The sequence below is a fragment of the Phaethon lepturus genome, unplaced genomic scaffold (genome assembly GCF_000687285.1).
Source record: "Phaethon lepturus isolate BGI_N335 unplaced genomic scaffold, ASM68728v1 scaffold17883, whole genome shotgun sequence".
Lineage (NCBI taxonomy): Eukaryota > Metazoa > Chordata > Aves > Phaethontiformes > Phaethontidae > Phaethon > Phaethon lepturus.
The window spans coordinates 22650-40501 of NW_010527158.1; the positions used below are offsets into that span (position 1 = coordinate 22650).

General features: G+C 40.8%; 1 protein-coding gene across 1 annotated transcript in view; it reads right to left on the bottom strand.

The window, feature by feature from the left end:
• Positions 1-17852, bottom strand: part of MLLT1 (myeloid/lymphoid or mixed-lineage leukemia (trithorax homolog, Drosophila); translocated to, 1) — a gene marked incomplete at its 5' end in the record, with an annotated part of 24883 nt that continues 7031 nt past the window's right edge. The window contains 9 exons of the mRNA XM_010283308.1: positions 1-129; positions 641-712; positions 2497-2568; positions 2794-2893; positions 4189-4300; positions 5119-5206; positions 8922-9467; positions 11153-11278; positions 12935-13078. Of these exons, the coding sequence (XP_010281610.1) occupies positions 1-129; positions 641-712; positions 2497-2568; positions 2794-2893; positions 4189-4300; positions 5119-5206; positions 8922-9467; positions 11153-11278; positions 12935-13078 (1389 nt within the window). The remainder of the gene's footprint in view (positions 130-640; positions 713-2496; positions 2569-2793; positions 2894-4188; positions 4301-5118; positions 5207-8921; positions 9468-11152; positions 11279-12934; positions 13079-17852) is intronic.

Below are 17852 nucleotides of genomic sequence, written 5' to 3' on the forward strand. Positions count from 1 at the left end.
TCATGTTGCTACTGCTTCCAAGTAGCTCTGCAGCTTACGGACGGTTGTCTCATCCAAGGAGAAGAGGTCAAAGTCAAAGGTTGTGTTGGTAACATTAAAATGCCCAGTTTCCTCAATGAGATTTACAATCTGTACAGAAAGGAGACAAGCAAGGATGTATCCAGAGACCCCATAAAGACTAAGTACAGCAGAAAAGCCAGCAGATACAGAGCAACCCATCCAGTCCTTTTCTCATCCCTTCAGAATAGCCTCAGAGATGAGAATGTCTCACAACACAGAAGGAATCCTCTCCCAAAAAAGCAAACCACCTCCACCTGCATGCCTGACTATCTCAGTCCAGAAAGCAATGTGGGCACATTTCCTTCCTTTTAAATTAGACCGAGAGTGCCCAGCTTTGGGACCACTACCAGGATGGCAGAGGAAAGATACACAAACCATGCTTCTGTATCTTTTTCCAACAAAAACACTGCATGCACATGGTTGTTGTTTTTTTTTTTTCTCTACATATCTCTGCGTTCAAAGTGAACCAAACCCTCTCATAAAGGAGAGGTCAAGCATCACAGAGGTCCGGCTGAGACCCTTGGACACAAAGATTACCAGAGTACGACAGCTTGCCAGAAAGCTGACAAATGATCTCTACCTGCTGTAGCACATTGCGCTCTCGTAGTGCCATTAGTCGCCTGTGAAGCTCCACTAATTCATCAGTGTAGGCCTGTAAAGGAGGCATGAACAGAAAGAGTGACATACATGGCATGTTTGTATGGCTGCCAAAGTGACTTTCCTAGTGAGGATCAGAGGAACTTGAGACCCTTTCAGGCATGTTCCTATTCTCAGTTTTTCCCCTAAATTTTTTACGGCCTCCTCCATCCTTATCAAGTACTGGGAGACTAAAGACTTGACATAAATATGGATGGTCTGAAGACCTTGCATCAGCAAGGCTACTTAATGATACCATTAAACACACACCTGTAACCAGCTTTAAAAAAGCAGTCAGAACAGAACCCTTGAGCTTAGAGGACCTCAACAAGGTGAAGTTCATCTTTATGAACTTCAGTGCAAGTTCTTCATCTGCGGGTTGTACTAATAAACTACTCATTACCTGAAAATACGTGCATGAATGCTCGGTGACCGACACCCCAGCAATCTGCTGAACAATGATTTGTGTTTAGGTAAGGAAAAAATTCTTTGAGTGCCTTGTATTCCCAGGTACTTTTACATACACCACAATGGGAAATGCAGGATTGTCTACAAGCTCAACGCGTTAATTGTTCTTATATAAGAACAGTTTGTTTCTTCCTTCTTTTCTTTAATTAGACAGCCAACAAGGCAAATTTCTGTTGGCACGTTCTTGCTCACAGGGAATAGATTCTTCATCCATAAAGCTGCCCCAGAGTTGTTCATGTCTGTATCAGCAAAACTGAACTCATGTAAGTAATTGCACAAAGGCAAAAAAAAAAACCCCTCCAACAAAACCAAACCCAAAAGACAGGAAATACACCCCTCCCCAGCACATTCACACAGAGAAAAGCATTTTTCCCCAAGACACCTAAGCAGTACTGAATGCTATGCTTCCTGGGAGAGCTAGTATCTTATAAAACCTCTGACAATTGGAAACACTGATGGTATTTCAGGAACTCTCTTCAATGGGTCTCAAGGGTGCAAGGGTGTCCCCTTCTATCTGTATTAAGTAGTCTAATAAAAGATAGCATTACCTACAAACCTTGCCTCAGATAAGCCATCTCAGCTATGGTTAACAGTGGAAGATTTTGTAGCTAGCAGGAGATTCAGATGCAAATATCTCCAAGATCACACACCTAACTTCAAGCGATTAACCTGTGCTGTATTCTCCTGCTGAAAAAATGTTCACACACACAGTGAGAACTACAGACTGATTCACTGATTACTGTAAAGGCCTCAATGATTAGACTAAGGAAAAGTATTAAGCTCCCACTTGATCGATTCCTTTAAAAAAAAAAAAAATCACAGTGAGAGAATTTTGTGGACAAGTTGAGGTTTGGCTGTTTGCTTGCAAGTTAGCCATGCTTCAGGAGCACATACACTGCTCTGCTTTCCTTGGAGGCCAGAAAGGAGGGCATTTCACTGAACAAACAAAAGTTTCAACTAAACCAGCACAGCAGAGCATCAAACAATCTTTAATTTGTAAGATTAAAGACAGATGAAAACTGCCTTTTAATGAAGAGGCACTCGCCACTGCAGCAGTGGCCAGACCATTGGTTCAGACAAAGGACAAACAAATAAAACAATTTTAACATTTTGCATATGGAAATGACCTGGGGGTCCATCTATTTAATATACACAACTTCTGCAGTGTCACTCTCCAAAGTCTGTCCTTTCAACATCTGTTTTTCATTATACTCAAGCTTTTAAGCTGCCAAGAAAGAACGATCTGAACAGGCTAGGCTGATTCAAATTGTTTTCCACACAAACGTCAGTGAGCATCCAACAGTTCTGAGATATGCAAATCCTCAAACATACCTTGTCATATGTTCCCTTCTTCAGGATCTTCTCTGGCTTGTTACAAGACTCTGGGCTTTTTCTTCCAGATGCCTGAGGGTAAAAGAAATCAACATTAGGGACCAAAATTAGTTCAGACAACATGGTGGTTTAATGGTTTGGATGCACAGCACTGAACAGAGAGAAGTTACCTGTCTGATGAAGGCAGTGAAACAGGGAAACTTTGGTGCAAGTCAGAACTAACACCACGGACTGAACACAAAGCAGGAACCAAGAGTGGTGCAAAGGCGCATTGTATGGACACATAGGATGCAATACCTTATTATTTGCTGGGGGCAGTTTCTGACCAGGAGGTGGCTCTCGACTTGGCAGGCAGGAATCTGCACTGTTATCACTGTCGCTGTCACTAAGGCTCAGTCTGAAAAACAAGTAGTAGAGAATTAGCATCACTGGGTAATAGGAAACTTACTTAGCTGTCAACTGAACCACGCAGAGTTAAATGAAATTCTCTTCTTTATTATAGACTACTAAATTGTCTGGGGGAAACAGTCAGTCTGGAATTTCCAAGAATCCCTTTTACCCCAGCTGACGTCACCTTTGCCATCTTCCTAGCCAGGCAGAGTAGGGAGTTTTAGTTTACACGTTACAGCTAGCAGTTCATCTCTTTCATACACAAGTCCCCTTAGAACAACTGAGTAAGCACCACCTGATTTTCACAAATGACTACTGTTCATTTTGGGGATTCATTCCAAGATCACTGAGAGGCTTCCCGACACCTCCACTGAGAACATAGGCAAAAAAGTTTCATTTAGTGTTTCTGTTGTGACCTTTGAGACTTCCTGTTTATTCCCATTTTTCTTGTGGCCCTACAGATGTATTACAGCAGGTATCCTACTTTGGATAAGCTTGAAAAACTGTTTATTACCTATCCCCTAAGGGTATAAAAAGTATCCTTCAAAATCTCTCCATTCCTGTTTAGTTGATAATGACAGAGTGCAACAACAGATTTTTTTTTTTTGTTTTGTTTTGTTTTAGGTTTTGGTGGACACAAGCATCATCTGAAATTTGCAGCAGCTATCTGCGCCAAGCATTTGGTTTCAAACATTCAGCCTCAGATTCCCGGTTTTGGCTACAACAGCGTTTCCTGAGGGGAGAAGGATGAAATTCAACTATTTCCACTGACTAAAGCAGGAAACAGCTGTTAGCCAAGTCCCATAGGAGTCAAGTAACCAACTGTCAGCACACACTATCAGCAAAGACTAAGGCTCCTCCGTTTTGTATCAGTCATATGCAGTAAGAAGAGCACACATGCTGGCAGCCTCCACAACACTCCTCTAATCTCTGCAGATCAAAGGTGTCACACACCATTCAGCTCAGCAGAGATCTAAAGACAACAATTAGGTGACTATTTTAAGGGGCTCAGTTACTAACACTTGCAAGCTCAACACATACTGCTTCCCAGAGGCTTCCTCTGGGCTCCAATGATCTCTCCTCATCTGATTCTGTTCTCACCCTGCTGTTCTCATCAACTTTGTGTCCCCTCCCCATGGGTACTTAACTCCCCACATCTGCCCTTTCCCTCTTTCTCTCACACTTTCCTCTCACACATAGCTCCATCACTTTGATTCCTCCCTCCAAACAGAGGGCAAACAAAAATACCAAGCACAGAGGGCAAAAAGACAACAAACATCTTTCTTTCTGATTTGTTACCACCTGGAATCCCGGCTGACTGGGTTTGCTTTGACTGCTGCCTCTTCTCCAGAGGAGCTGTCATCATCATCTGACTCCTCTGACTGCAGATCTTCCACCATGGAGCGCAGCGGGCCTGGGATCAGAGGGGAGAAAGCAATTCAACGCTACGACACAGGCAGCAGAACTCCATCCGAGCTATCTGATCTGACCTGGATTCGTTGTTATTAAGACACATCAAGATTTCTCAGTAAGATGACGCTGGTATTTTCATGTTGCACAAAGCTGTTGCTAAAAGACACTGTATTCCAGTCTCAAAACTAAAGCAGAGTTGACAAACTTTACAACTGCCACAAAGCCACCCTAGCCTCCCCCCAAATCCTCCCACTCTCTTCTGAGATGAAAACAAAAGGACAAATTTTTCATGCATTTGCAGACTATTTTAAATGTCACTCAAGAGACAGTATTTGTAGCAACACAGCATTTGCTAAGGTTAGAACATTTACTATTGCCACAGTATATCTCTTTGGATTATCACTGGAGGGATCTGAAAAAGAAGCTATGTTATGCACTGGAAAAGTGATGAATGTCACATTTACAATTTTTAATAAAACATATATGAGACTGGAGGAGAAATACTGGTGACGCTATAGATCAAGCAGCAGCAAACATATTTATAAACTGATGCAGAAACCAAAGTCAACAGGGAAAGAAGCAAATCCAGAGAGATGCTCTACTCAAAAATTAACTGCCAAAACAAGAAAAATACTTGTTCATGATTACGCTATGACATTATTGCCTCTTCTTGCTGCAGCGTCACAGCTTCCACACATGGTTGCATGCAAGAAAACGTATTAGCCTCATGTATGATGCTGGGAAAACAGACCTAATTCTCATGAGCCTCTTAAGGTTATGCAAGGAAGATTTTAACAAATTTTATTTCTTGCAACACACCTTGACTGTGGTTCTGAGATGGCTCGAAATCAGAGTCAGAGCTGGAATCGGAGCTGGAGCTGGAGTTGGAAGGGCTGGACTGGACAGACTTAACCCCCCATAAAAGGGAAAAAAAAGAAAAAGAATCTTAACCTTTCTAATCCACAAAACCAGCGCAGAGCGCAAGGCACAGTTGAGACAGAAGCATTTGAACACTCTACAACATCACACATCACTGAATGCAGTTCTTGGAATTACAGAAAATATAAAGAATGCAAGGTGAATAAAAACAACATTTATGAAAACTTTAGCATGCTGTAGCACAGCAGTCCTGGGCAGCAGCATCAACAGGTCCCCCAAAACCCTTCACACCACTAGTTTCAAATAGCCTCAAGTGATGAAATATAGCATCAGTAAAATGTCAAAGTGAAAAAACCCTTATTTTGAAACGTGGACGATGACTAGCATATAACCTAGAACAACTATCAAAGCCCTCTTAAAAAGTGTATTTATTGTAACCTACCAACATTCCCTCTGACCACCTCATACAGGTCATTAAACAGATGCCTATCCTAACTAGCTCACTTGACTCCAAAATCAGTTCTAATTTATTACTATACCCTCAAAACAGTTGTTTCTACACCAATTTGCGCAATCCACTGTACTGTTTCCAGTTTATTGTGAAAACATAACAGAAAACAGCTAAACTCTAGTGAAATGAACTCCACTGTTTTCAGCTGAAATGCCAGGAGCATACTATGCAGTAAGAGTGAGTAAAAAGATATAATGAACTAATAATGCTAATAACAGCACCCAGAAACAAAGTTTTAGTGCTACGTATGTTTTTAACTTAAAACCAGATATTGTACAGCAATCACATGCTTTAGCTTAAAGGACCACGAGGTGGCAGTGAAGGCTAAATCAACAATTTCATCCCCAATAGCAGCAAGGACTATTGCAACAATATTAAAGGTGGGATTTTATTTTTTTTTTAACTCAGTAGGATCTAGTTTAAAGATTCTTGATGTACTGTAATATTATCCTCCTTTCTAAAAGAAATTCCTTGGAAATTTAGCATTTCAATTTCATTGCACCGTTCCTGGGAATCCACCTATTACTTCCACTACCAAATCCTGATGCTAGAAAAATCACACATTCCCATTGATCAATCAACTTTATTACAGAAAGTGTTAATACTATAAAAACATTGTAAACAGATAGAAAGAGGCACGTCAGCAGCTTTGGGCATTAATAAGTGAAAGCAGCAGCAGGACTTCCATCCTAATACCACTCTTCCCTATAATTTATCACCCAAGTATTGTTAAGTTTCATTTATTCAACTCTAAGAAGGCTGGGAAAAATATCAAAAAGAGGTATTACAACCCTTGTGAATGATTTCGTAGCAAAGCAGAATAATTTAATAATTCCAGTATCTGACATATTGTCACACTGCCTTATTTGCTTAGAAAAATTACAACAAGTAAAGAGCAGTATTTTCAAGATAAGGAAGCGCAGCTCCTGTGTCTTACCCTGTACAGATTCAATCATAAGATCCTTCATTCCTGATAATCTAGCATGCGTTCTCTTAAAATTACTTTAATAGGACCTAAGAAGCAGAAGATGGAATTTGTATAGACCCCATTTCTCCGTTTGCCATTAACCCTATGAGCTATTTCAACCGTTTAGGAGGCATCCAGCTGGACATACTCTGCATGCTCAGGCTGCAGTTACTGTCACCATGATATGACAAAAGCACATGCCAACAATGGAAAAAAGCAATCCTGCCCTCACATCTCAGCCTCTCCCTTTTGTCAGCGCTAGCACTTAGGCAGCCAAGCATGAGGCCAGTTCAGGGAACTGGACTTGATGGGGGAAGGAAAAAAAAAGGAAAAAAAAAAAAGAAAAAAAAAGATAAAAAAAAAGATGGACAACTAACTTCCAGCAGGCGCTGAAATGGAAAGAGAAACTCCTCCAGCCCATTGCAAAGTCACACGAGCTCTCACGCCAGCAGCAAAAACGAGAGCAAGACTGTTCCTTTCAACAGCAGCCTGCAAAGATGTCAACTCAAAGCAATCGTGGACTTGCAGCCTCAGAGCATGTTGCACAATACGCTGGCTGCGGCAGCAAAGCTGATTTAAGAGTTTCTGGGCCCCGGTCCACCTCCAGCTGCTCATTCGCTTTAGTGATGTGGCTTACCACACAGATCCAAACAGCTGTACCAGTACAAATGATGGAGTAGCAAACTGCAGCATTGGGAGCAAAAAGAACCCCCCAGGGTGGAAAAGGAACTCAGTCGGTCTTCTCTGCTGATGCCAATGCATTATGCAGTTATACCCTTAAGCTTCAAATTCCACAGAAACCTAAGCTGATCTGACTGGCAGCTGCCACGGTTCCCCCTCCATGACACTGAGTATTCCTACCCTCCTTCTGGGCTAGCACTCAAATACTTCTGTCAGGCATCCAACAGACACGAGAGCTGGTGCAAGAGAGGACACAGAAGCATACAAAGCTTGGTGGGGGCAGGACAGGACGGCAGCAGACACTGTGGAACCACAACCACAGTTTGTGGTTACACGGAACAGTCTAAACAGCACTATCAGCTTACAGCTGCATGGCGAGTCCCAAGGGGATGGATGACACCTAAGAAACAGTGAAGTACAAGACACTCAGGACTTAACAGAGGTCAGCCGAGTACAGATGCTCACAGTGAGGGCCATGGATCTGGTACAGAAATGACAGGTTTGCTACACACTGGATGCACTTCAGGTATGAGGCTAAAAAGGGAGAGGAGCTGCCTCTTTTTAATGCACGAGCTACACATTTAATCAATCTGGAAAAAGTCTTTGTAGAGTAACTTGAATTAACGCTTCCCCAATAAAGTCTTCTACTAGGAATCTTTTGAGAAAAAAAATCCTTTCTGAAATAAACACATCAATACTTACTGCATCATGGTGCTGATTAAGTCATAATATGAATTGTCCCTAGAAGATTTATTCTAGTAAAACAAACCTTTCTAAAAGTGGTCAGTAGAAAGCAGTTCAAAAATTAATGTGACATTATCTTGTGAATCCTGTTAGAAGATATATGGCTTCTTACAAGCGAAAAGTAGCAAGAGTTTGGATTTAAGTCATGCCTTTCCCCTCCTGCTTTTTTTTTTGTCTTCTTTTGGAAAACAGTTTTTAGAAGACAGAGGATGATGAATGTTCTTAGTAGTAAAAAGGAAAAAATATTTAGAGAGCTTTTAAAAATAGTAGTGCAATAACATAATTTGGTTTATGTTTTACAACACAACTTATTTAGGTTTAGTGGCATGTGGTTGTATTTTGAGCTTTAGCCAATAGCACATTTCTTACAGGCTATGTCAGGAATAGGGGTTTTTATTTACATTTTAATACTGGGGGTTCTTTTTTCAGAAACAAAATTGAAATTATTTCCTCCTTTTCTGAATTAAGATCATGTTCAAAAACATTATGTTACCACAAGCAGGTGGGAAGTGTGCCTATGCCTACTATACTCTAGCTCTATAAATGTCACTGCAAGGGATGAACAAGAGACAGTAACAAACTCCGGTTTTTAGATAACTCTGCCTGTAGATAAATCTAAATAGAACTGCCTATCTGAAACAGAAGGTAAACCACACAGCAGTAACGATTAATACTCACAGGATTTTCACCGAAGAGTTTTATTTGAACTGCAACCCAGCCTAAGCATTTGCCAATCTGGATCTCTTATCTTATCTAAGGGAATATTTTTGAACACCTTTCTTGTGCAGGGATTTAAACAGCGTGCTTAAAAATTCTAGTAAATGACAAATCCCTACTCACCTCTGACTTGAAAGAAGTTTCATCCTCTGAATTCGACTCCTCCATTTCCACAGGCTTTTTTAACTCCTTGGCCTCACTTTCAGATTTTACCTTTTCCACTTTGGCATTCATCTTCTCCTTGGTTTGTTTCTTCTCCGGATATGAGGAAGACGAGGTTCTGGGAGATGTCCCTAGGATATTCTTTACCCCTTTGGAGCTACTCTTTTTTTGTTTTTTGGCACTAGGCTTTGGTGACTCCACATTGGAGGGCCTCTTGCTGGAAGACTTTAACTCCGGCTGTGGCCCACCCTTTGGAGAAGTGTTCTCCAGTTTGGTCTCCTTCACGGCCAGTTTTGGTTCCTTGAAAGCAGCTTTTGGAGGTGCCTTCTCCTCCTTAGGCAGTTTGTTCTCAGTTGGTTTTCTGGAGGAGTCCTTCAAAGGCTTGTTTTGTTCTCTTTCAAGGTCTTTGGAAGAGTTTTTGCTCTCAGAGTCTTTTCTTGGCCTCTCTCTGTGCTCCTTGGTTACTTTGTGCGGCTTGGATGCCTTGCTACTTTCCTTGTTTGCATCCTAAAATTCAGCAACAGAAACATGCAAGCTAGGTATGAAACTGAAGATCTGCACAGAATTATAAAACACACTGAAGCATCTGTTTCAGGTAGACATCCACCCACAGATGCCTAATGTACTTATCTACCTCTGAGGCAGAGGTCTAGATTTCCTGAAAGCTGATGGGCAGAAATTGACAGTAGGCGCCTAAACATCTACATCAGGACAGGATGTTTCACAAATGCTTGTTCCTTTCCATGGCCTATAAAAAGAGGTCTTTAAACATCTATAGATGTTTAGTTCAAGGTTAACATCTGAAGCCAGGTAAGAGGAAACTCATTCTAGCTGTGTTGCACGAAGTTATATGTCAAAGCACGTTTTAGGGAAAAAAAAACCCCAGCAGCTAAAGAGATTTTTTTAAGATTAAATCACATCCATGGCAAATGCAAGTTATGTTCGCAGCCTAGCCCCCAACTCACCTCAACACCACGGCAACTTGACAAAAATACTGAGTGTCCCCACAACTGTAAAACAGCCAAAGTATCTGGTATCAGCAGGCATTTTATCACCTTTAGCAAGAGCTTTAAGACACCAATCATTAGCAACCTGCCCATCCTAAGAGTCAGGTATGCATGAAGGCAAAGGATTACTTCCCTTTGCGAATAATATGTGAACTCAAAACATAGAAGTGGGTCTTGTGGGGAGACACTGGTGTATGAACTGGACACACTGAGATGCAGACACACGTGCACTTCTGAGGGCAACATGGAGGAAGAGAAGCAGGAGACTACTGTCTCTTTGGCTACTGGCAATTTTCACCAGAGCTTGGGTCAGAGCACTGTATTTCTCTTCTGTCTTCTCTGTTTTCTAATGCTTCATTCCTGACCAAAATTACATCAGCCACTAATAGATAAGTCATCTTTATTCCGTTTCGTAACATCAACATCAAGAGACATGACTGAAGTGCCGGAAGTGTTTGGGGAATACAATGGATATCAGAACAAAATGCATATCAGAATTAAATTACACCATAAAATGAACTGCTGTTAATATTTGTGACTGTTCAGTGCTGTAATCTGCTTCAAAACACATGGCCTGTGGGTTGTTTCTCCTATTACACAAATGAAAAAAAGAAAACTTAAGCTTCTTCTGAAGTTTCAAGAACTGCTGGATGCAAACACCAAATCTTGAAACCGTTAGTTTGACCAAGTGTAGCATGTTCTATGTTCTGGACCTTCTACCAGAAGGTCTTTACACCACGACCTTAAGTAGTCCTAAAGACAGAGGAAATGCTGACTCTCTACTCAGCCTTGCTGCCAAGAGATCTAAATCCCCCAGGACTTAGAGCACAGCTTAACATGACAGAGTGAAAGAGCCATATAATTCATCTTCAGCATCAAGTCAGAACAGAGAGGACTTCATTTATTGCTATAGCAGTTCATGAGGAAGATATCATTCACCAAAAATTACCCAAAATTGAACATCTAATTTTCTTTTGAAAATTTCCCTGTAGAGAAGTCTAGCAAATCATAAAAAGGCCTCATAAATTATGCTAAGTTCCAGACCATTAGCTAGTGAACTATGGAGTACAAGGAAGAAGTTTTCAGGATTAGAAGTAGCCAGAAGCAGCTGCTAAACAAGCTCTCAGCAGCAAGTTCTGAAAGACTTCTTCACCTCAGGATGACACAAAAGCATGCTTCACTGACCTTTGACCCATGGGATGGTTTGGTCTTCTTGGGATCAGAGAAGGCAGAGAGCGGTATTGTGGGTAACATAGGATAATCAGGACTTGGCCTCGAAACAGTTTCTGCTCCTTCTGGCATTACCATCACCTAGTAATAAAGAGAAGAAAAATTACGTATGACTAAAATTGCACAGACTATTAACACATGATTATGTTAAGTCGCTTGCTCAGTTAACACACTATTATTCATCTTTTGGATGTTTTTCCTCTGCTTAACGGCCATAAAAAGATATTGTCTAGGTAATGCTCAGTTTAAAGGCAACTCCTCAAATACAGAACATTAAAACCACAAAAAAAAAAGGCAACATGCAATATCAAGTATCTTTCCCAAAGGGAACTCCAATGTTCTGAGCACAAGCAGGCAATAAAGCTCTGGACGAGAACTGTGTGTTCTGCTGCAAATGCTCTTATCCTGCAAACAGGTAGCAAGGTAAATCTGGAGGGAATGAGCAAGACTTCATCAATTTGGGAGAAGCTGAATTCACTCATTCGGGAGGGGTGGGGAGGAAGCAGGCCTTGTGTCTCTCCTTTGACTAGATCTTACCACCAGTGAGTTCCATGAAACACTTCCCTTCTTACTTCCCTTATATTCTGCCAGAATAATCCTGTAGAAAATTTCCACTAGGTGAATGGTATCAAAAGTGATTCACAGAAGAAACACCTCAATACATAAGGAATACAATAATGTACTATGAAAAGCCTAGAAAGCAAACAATGTTCTAGCCATCCTACAGCCAAAATAAGCACCTTCCTCTTTGTGCCCCATACAGAAAAGCACTGCCACACTGTGGAAGATCTGGACAGATCAGCTTGAAATACTTGCGACTCTTGAGATTTATTATTGACAAACTTCCCCACAGCTTTGGTTGGTTTTTTTTTTTTTTTTAATTTTTCAGGCTAGAAACATGAGGGTTTTTCAGAAGAAAATGTTGCCAGCAATTAGGACCACCTTGAATAAAGTCCTTGAATAGAACATAATTATACATTGCTATATATGAGGGTGTCTCAGAATACAGTCATGACATTCTCCGTCTGGTTAAGAACTTCACGCACTTTGTGGCTTGTACTAATTTGCCTAGATCTTGTAGTTATTTGAAGATCATTTCTTTAGTTTATCACTGCATATTAGTTTCCCAGAAGTAAGACTTCATCCACTGTAGCAACCCGTATTTTATTGTGCCTTCAAGAATATATCTTTTTTTTTCCCCTCCACACCCATTTTCACTCTAAATTCTAACACTCTTCCTTAATTTTTTGTTGTCTAAGGCACAAGCAGCAGACCTCAGGTTTAGAGGGCATTTCTTGACCAGGAAGCACCAAGTATTAAGCTTTCCTGTGGCAAAAATGAGTAAGGAATAGACTGGAAGTGTCTCCCTTTTCTTGAGCTTTTCTATACTGATACAGCTTCCAACACTAGGAAGGTCACAGATGACGGTAACTGCCCAATGGACAGCGCACAACATTCACAGAAGAACTCCATTTCCAGAGGGGTTTTAGTGCTTTGATATTAATGGTCACATTCAAATTGAAAATGTAGTGCCACCAATCACACAAGCAATAGTTTAGTTCTGCTTCAAGGGCTGCAGTCATATAACCAGGAGTAAAATTGGCTGGGTCATCCTTTAGATGAACATAGAAAACTGTAGCCTGCTGGGCTGCAGCTGAAAAGAAACCCCACAGCAAATCAAGATCACTACACATTTTAGCAGAACCTCTTCAGATCTCCAATCCCTTTGGCACTTACCCCTCCAGCCCTAATGAGTTTACGTCTGAATTCCTTGGTGGGGTTGTTGAAAGTGAGTTTCTCACAACGAAGGTGGTTCACAGGTGGATTTCCTTCCAAATTTAAGAACAGGTCGTATGTGAAACAAACCTTTTTCGGCTCCTCCTAAAAACAAGAAAGACTTTGGGAAAACAGAAGAAGTCTGGCAAGCACAGTAAGTCAGAGGATTCAAACAGTCACTCATGAAAATCCCAGATAAACCGCTATGTGTTGCGTTCATAGAGTTTTCCATCATGCAATCAGAGACCTAGGAAATAAATTATTTGAGCCTAAAGTGCCTGAAGTTCAGTGCCATACTGTTCATCAGAAACTCAGGCATGGCTTTTCACTGAAGAAGAAACGCAGACAAGGATACTGACGGACAATTGTCTGTTTAAGGCTGTTCAACTCATCCTAGGAGAGCAGATTCGCAAGCTTTATCCACTAGTCTATTTTCACTGAAATTCAGATCCTATCTCCTTTGGGAAGCAACTGAACTATAAGTATCAATATTAGGAAAAAGCATAATCCTTTATTCGGAAAAGGAACAAATTCTGAACTCACAGGATCTCTGTGGGTACTGAGAAAAGATTAAATGCAACGGTAAAAGGATGGCTTGTTTTGTAAAATCCTTTTCAATATGCATATTGCACGAGCTGAATAGGAAGATATCCTAGGCTTTTGAGCTTTCCAAGGGCACTTTCACTGAAGAAATCCGGAGTTTGTATGCATGTTGGGGATCATCTGCGCCTCACTGGTTTTGTTCCACCTGCTGCAGAAGCACAGCAAACACTCTGCATTTGCAGTACAGAAGGGAAGAAATCTCTTCCTTTTTTCTCTCCCAAAGTGGCAAATATTGCACACTACTTGTATATTACAAATATCGCTATGACATTTCCTGGTATTATCTTGTATTCTGTATTTCAAGATGAAAACTCAAGATGTGACAAAAGAGACTCTCCTGCAAACCACACAGAGCCTTACAGTACATTCAGTATTTACATGAATGCATCCCACATGTCTCATTCAATGCGCAACATCAAGCAGCTGCACAGCAGTCTTTTCCACAATTCATATCCAGCAGCTTGATTTCCTGGTGTAGTTGCATTGTTGTATGGGAACAGACGCCGCAGGCTGCTAGCCCAAGCCATTAGATTTGCTGAAAATAGGTTGAAGCGTCAAACAGCTTCAGACCACACCGAGTCCTGCTGTTTGCTTGGTGGATGCTAACGTCACTGAAGCAGCCATTTCTTGTACAAACTATAGCTCTAATAAGAAAAACTGTGGTAACCCCACCTGGTTTACATCAAAGTCGGTACCCTAAGCTCACCTGGGAGTCAAGGTCTTGGGTCCTATCTCCCCAAACAGAGGAAGGCAGACATCCAAGCAGACACATACAACAGAATTGTCTCCCATTAACAAGCAAGAACATGCTACCAAAACAAGGGTCTTCAGACCCTCTTTTGGAAAAGTCCTGAAGAATCTATGTGCACTTAAAAGGGTGCTAAGTCTACTAAAACAGATGAATGGTAAGATAAAAAGTACTTGCAAAATACACTGCATTGTCATTTTCCTCTTTTGCTACAACCATTCTCATTAACTGAATCATTAGTGAGCTCTGCATGTGTGTGCTTGCACTGGATTTAAAACAGCAGCTGTAGAGGGTCCCTCAAAGTCTAATAAACTTAAATGAAGGATGAATAGAAATCCAAAGGTGGCCTAAGAATTGTTTCTAAAATGCTTTTCCTAGTTAACAACATAGAATAAATTGGTATTGGATATATTAGCAAAAGCAGGCTTTAGTCAAAAGCTGTTATGCCATCACATTATCAGAGTTCTGCTTTGTCATTTGCCTGTTTGTTTTCAGAGCAGGAGAGGGGCAGCAGATTCATTTCCCTTTTAGCTTAGGTGTCCCATTTTTATAGATACTCAAAAGCATCAGAGAACCTCCCAAATATTTATTGTACCTCTGTTGACGACCTTCCACTTTTTGTAAAATTAAGACCATTTTTCAACGTGATTTTTCTCCAACTCAGAGATCACGACTGCCCTGGGAACAGAGCCCTAGCCAAGTACCATGACCATTAAAATATCCTTTGTATCATCTCAGGCCATCAGAAGCCCCCCACCCAAGTGAATAGTTAAGATTACAGCACTCATAAAAGAACAAGTACAAAAGTCTCAAAGCAAAAAGCTGCAAATAAACATTCTTTCCTTTACTGCCTTCACTGACAGCTAATGATTACAGCTCAAGACACTCCAAAGCTTAACCCATCCGGTCCTCCCTAAAAGGTTCTTCCCTCCAAACAACCACCAAGGAGGGCGTGGGGAAAAGAAAAGCAAGGAAAATCTCTCTCAATTGACCTGGACCTACACATCCTCTAACTTTAAATGGAAAGCCACACTGAATCCACAGTGCCACACTTCAAAGCCTTTCTAAACACGTTAGGATCTACACATCTTACTGCTTGGAGTTGCAAACATATAAGTACTTTTTCACCCTACGAACTCGGGTCCAGGCAGTCTTTTTTCATATGGCAACACCGCTCTAAGTACTCCTGCTGGAGTAGCAATTATACAGGCAAGCTAAGCTTTACTTGTAGATGAATCCACCTTCTGATAGTCAACCCTTGATGTCAACAAGTAAAACTGAAAAGGGGAGAGACCTACTTTCTGTGGACATTTTGTTGCTTTCCGAGACCATAAGCTTTTCTAAACGGCCTTACTTCCAAGAAAGGCTTTAGAAATTGATGTGATCCATCTTTTCTAACTGGTAGATACTGCTGTTATTCAGATAAAAATTCAATGGTCAATTTGGGCATGAAATAGTTAATCTGGTATGGTATCTCTGAGCAAGCCACCTTAGAACCTCAGTTTCTATCTGCCCCTTAAATCTCAGATGCCAGAGAAGTAAACAAGAAATATGTACCGCAAACTTAGGGCCAGGCTTTATTTGCAGCTGCTGTAAATTTCCGTCCATCCAGTGAATCCCCCTACTCCACCTCCAATCTCCAAAGCAGAGTACGTTACACTTTATTTTTACTGTTTTCCAGCTTCCTGTCTGCACTGACTGCCACTGCACTGTTACAAACACTGGAGTTGCTTTATTTTTCTTCTGAGTTCTGAAGTAATGGGTTAAAGTTCTTTTGGCACTTTTCGTAAGAGAAGGGATTTTTCAAAGTCTTTTGTTAAAATTTCCTTGTCCTGTTTTTAAGGCAGGGTGTGCCCTTTGCCACTTAAATACAAATCAAAAGAATTTCACTGGTAGCGTGCGCATAAAGCTCATAAATCACTTTTAGAAAGCCATAAAACAAAATTATCTACAAAAATCTAGCACACCAAGGAAGCAGACTCATGGTTATTCAATAACTATAACATCTAACACTACTTCCCTTTTGCCATAGATCCAGCCTGACAGAGTCATTTATCTGTAACCGGTTCATAACGTCTGTATAAATGAAACCCCCTTTCCAGGCTCGTACAACCCGTTTGACTAGTCCTCCACTGCACTTGGAGACAGGACATTTGAAAGTGAATAGCCCAATATTCATTTTTTGAAGCAAGCAGCCTTGTAGTACACTCTGCTAACAAGTCCATAAAACATCCTTATCTTTTTTGAGATTCTACAGAGTTAAGTAACAGAGAACAGCATTTTGGAACTGTTCCCCATCTGAAGCCTATTACTTTGTTTGAGAACTAGGAAAATATACTCGCTGCTCAAAGACAAGCATTTAATAATCTACTAGCTCTTACAAATACATGATGTGATGCTGGCATGGCTAGTAAAGCCACCACGTTCGACAATGATTCCTTGCCAGGCACTGCAACCTATGCAGCATGTGGAGATACCTATCAGTGTGCCACACTGAACAGTTACTGAAACACACGCAGCCCCCGTGTTTTGATCAGGAAAACAGTCCGCTCAGATAGAAGAATGGGTAAACTGATAGTATGTATTAATTTATGACAGAAAGGTAAAAAAAGATTCACCACTCATCAGCAGCACAAAAGAAAGTGCTGCAGGTTTGGCAAGTAAGACAATACAGAACAGACTTAAAAAAAAAATGTGAGCAACAAATGCTTCCACTTAAAGTCTAGACAAAATGACAAGTATTACTCCTCCTTCCCCAACTTTTAGCAACACTGGATAAATACTAACAGGCTAAATCTACCCGTCTCTTCCTCAAACCTGTGCAGACCCTGCCCCAATAACACAGCAATTTGTTAAGTAAAATCCAATGTCTCACGCAAAAATAGGCTCTTCAGCAACCTTCCTTAGGAGTATTTCACAAGCCGATACGTTCCTGATGGCACAGTCCTGACACGTAGTTCTAACTGATCTCCAGTTTCACCTACCCTGCCATATGTGCATGCATACAATGTCTATACCGAGTTCCTAATTTTAAACACAAATAATTTTTCCCTTCTCCAATATTTTTCTATGTATTTTATATATCATGCCTAGAAATATTGCAGAAGGGGCAAAATATACATGTTTTTATTGTGAACCTAACTGGAAGAATCAAACCTATTTCTCCACTTATCTCCCTTTTCACTAATAGAAAAAGCCCAAGTTACATGTATCCATTATGTAAATACTGGAAGCCTTTTATCTCTAGCACTGAAATTGGGAGGGAGTATCTTTAAAGAGACTTTAATACAACATCTTATCCATGTTGCATTAATATAATCTGCCTTATATCAGAAAAGCATGAAAGTACACTAGACCTTTGGGTGAGGGGGGCAGATCTAATTTGATTAGGATGCAAAAAATGTAACAGGGGATGAATACAAAATCATACCTGCATTACAACCCCCAGATTACAACATACACCACTCTAAGATGTATTTGGAGACAACAATGAGGCCATGAAAAAAAAGCCTCAAGACTGTTGAAATT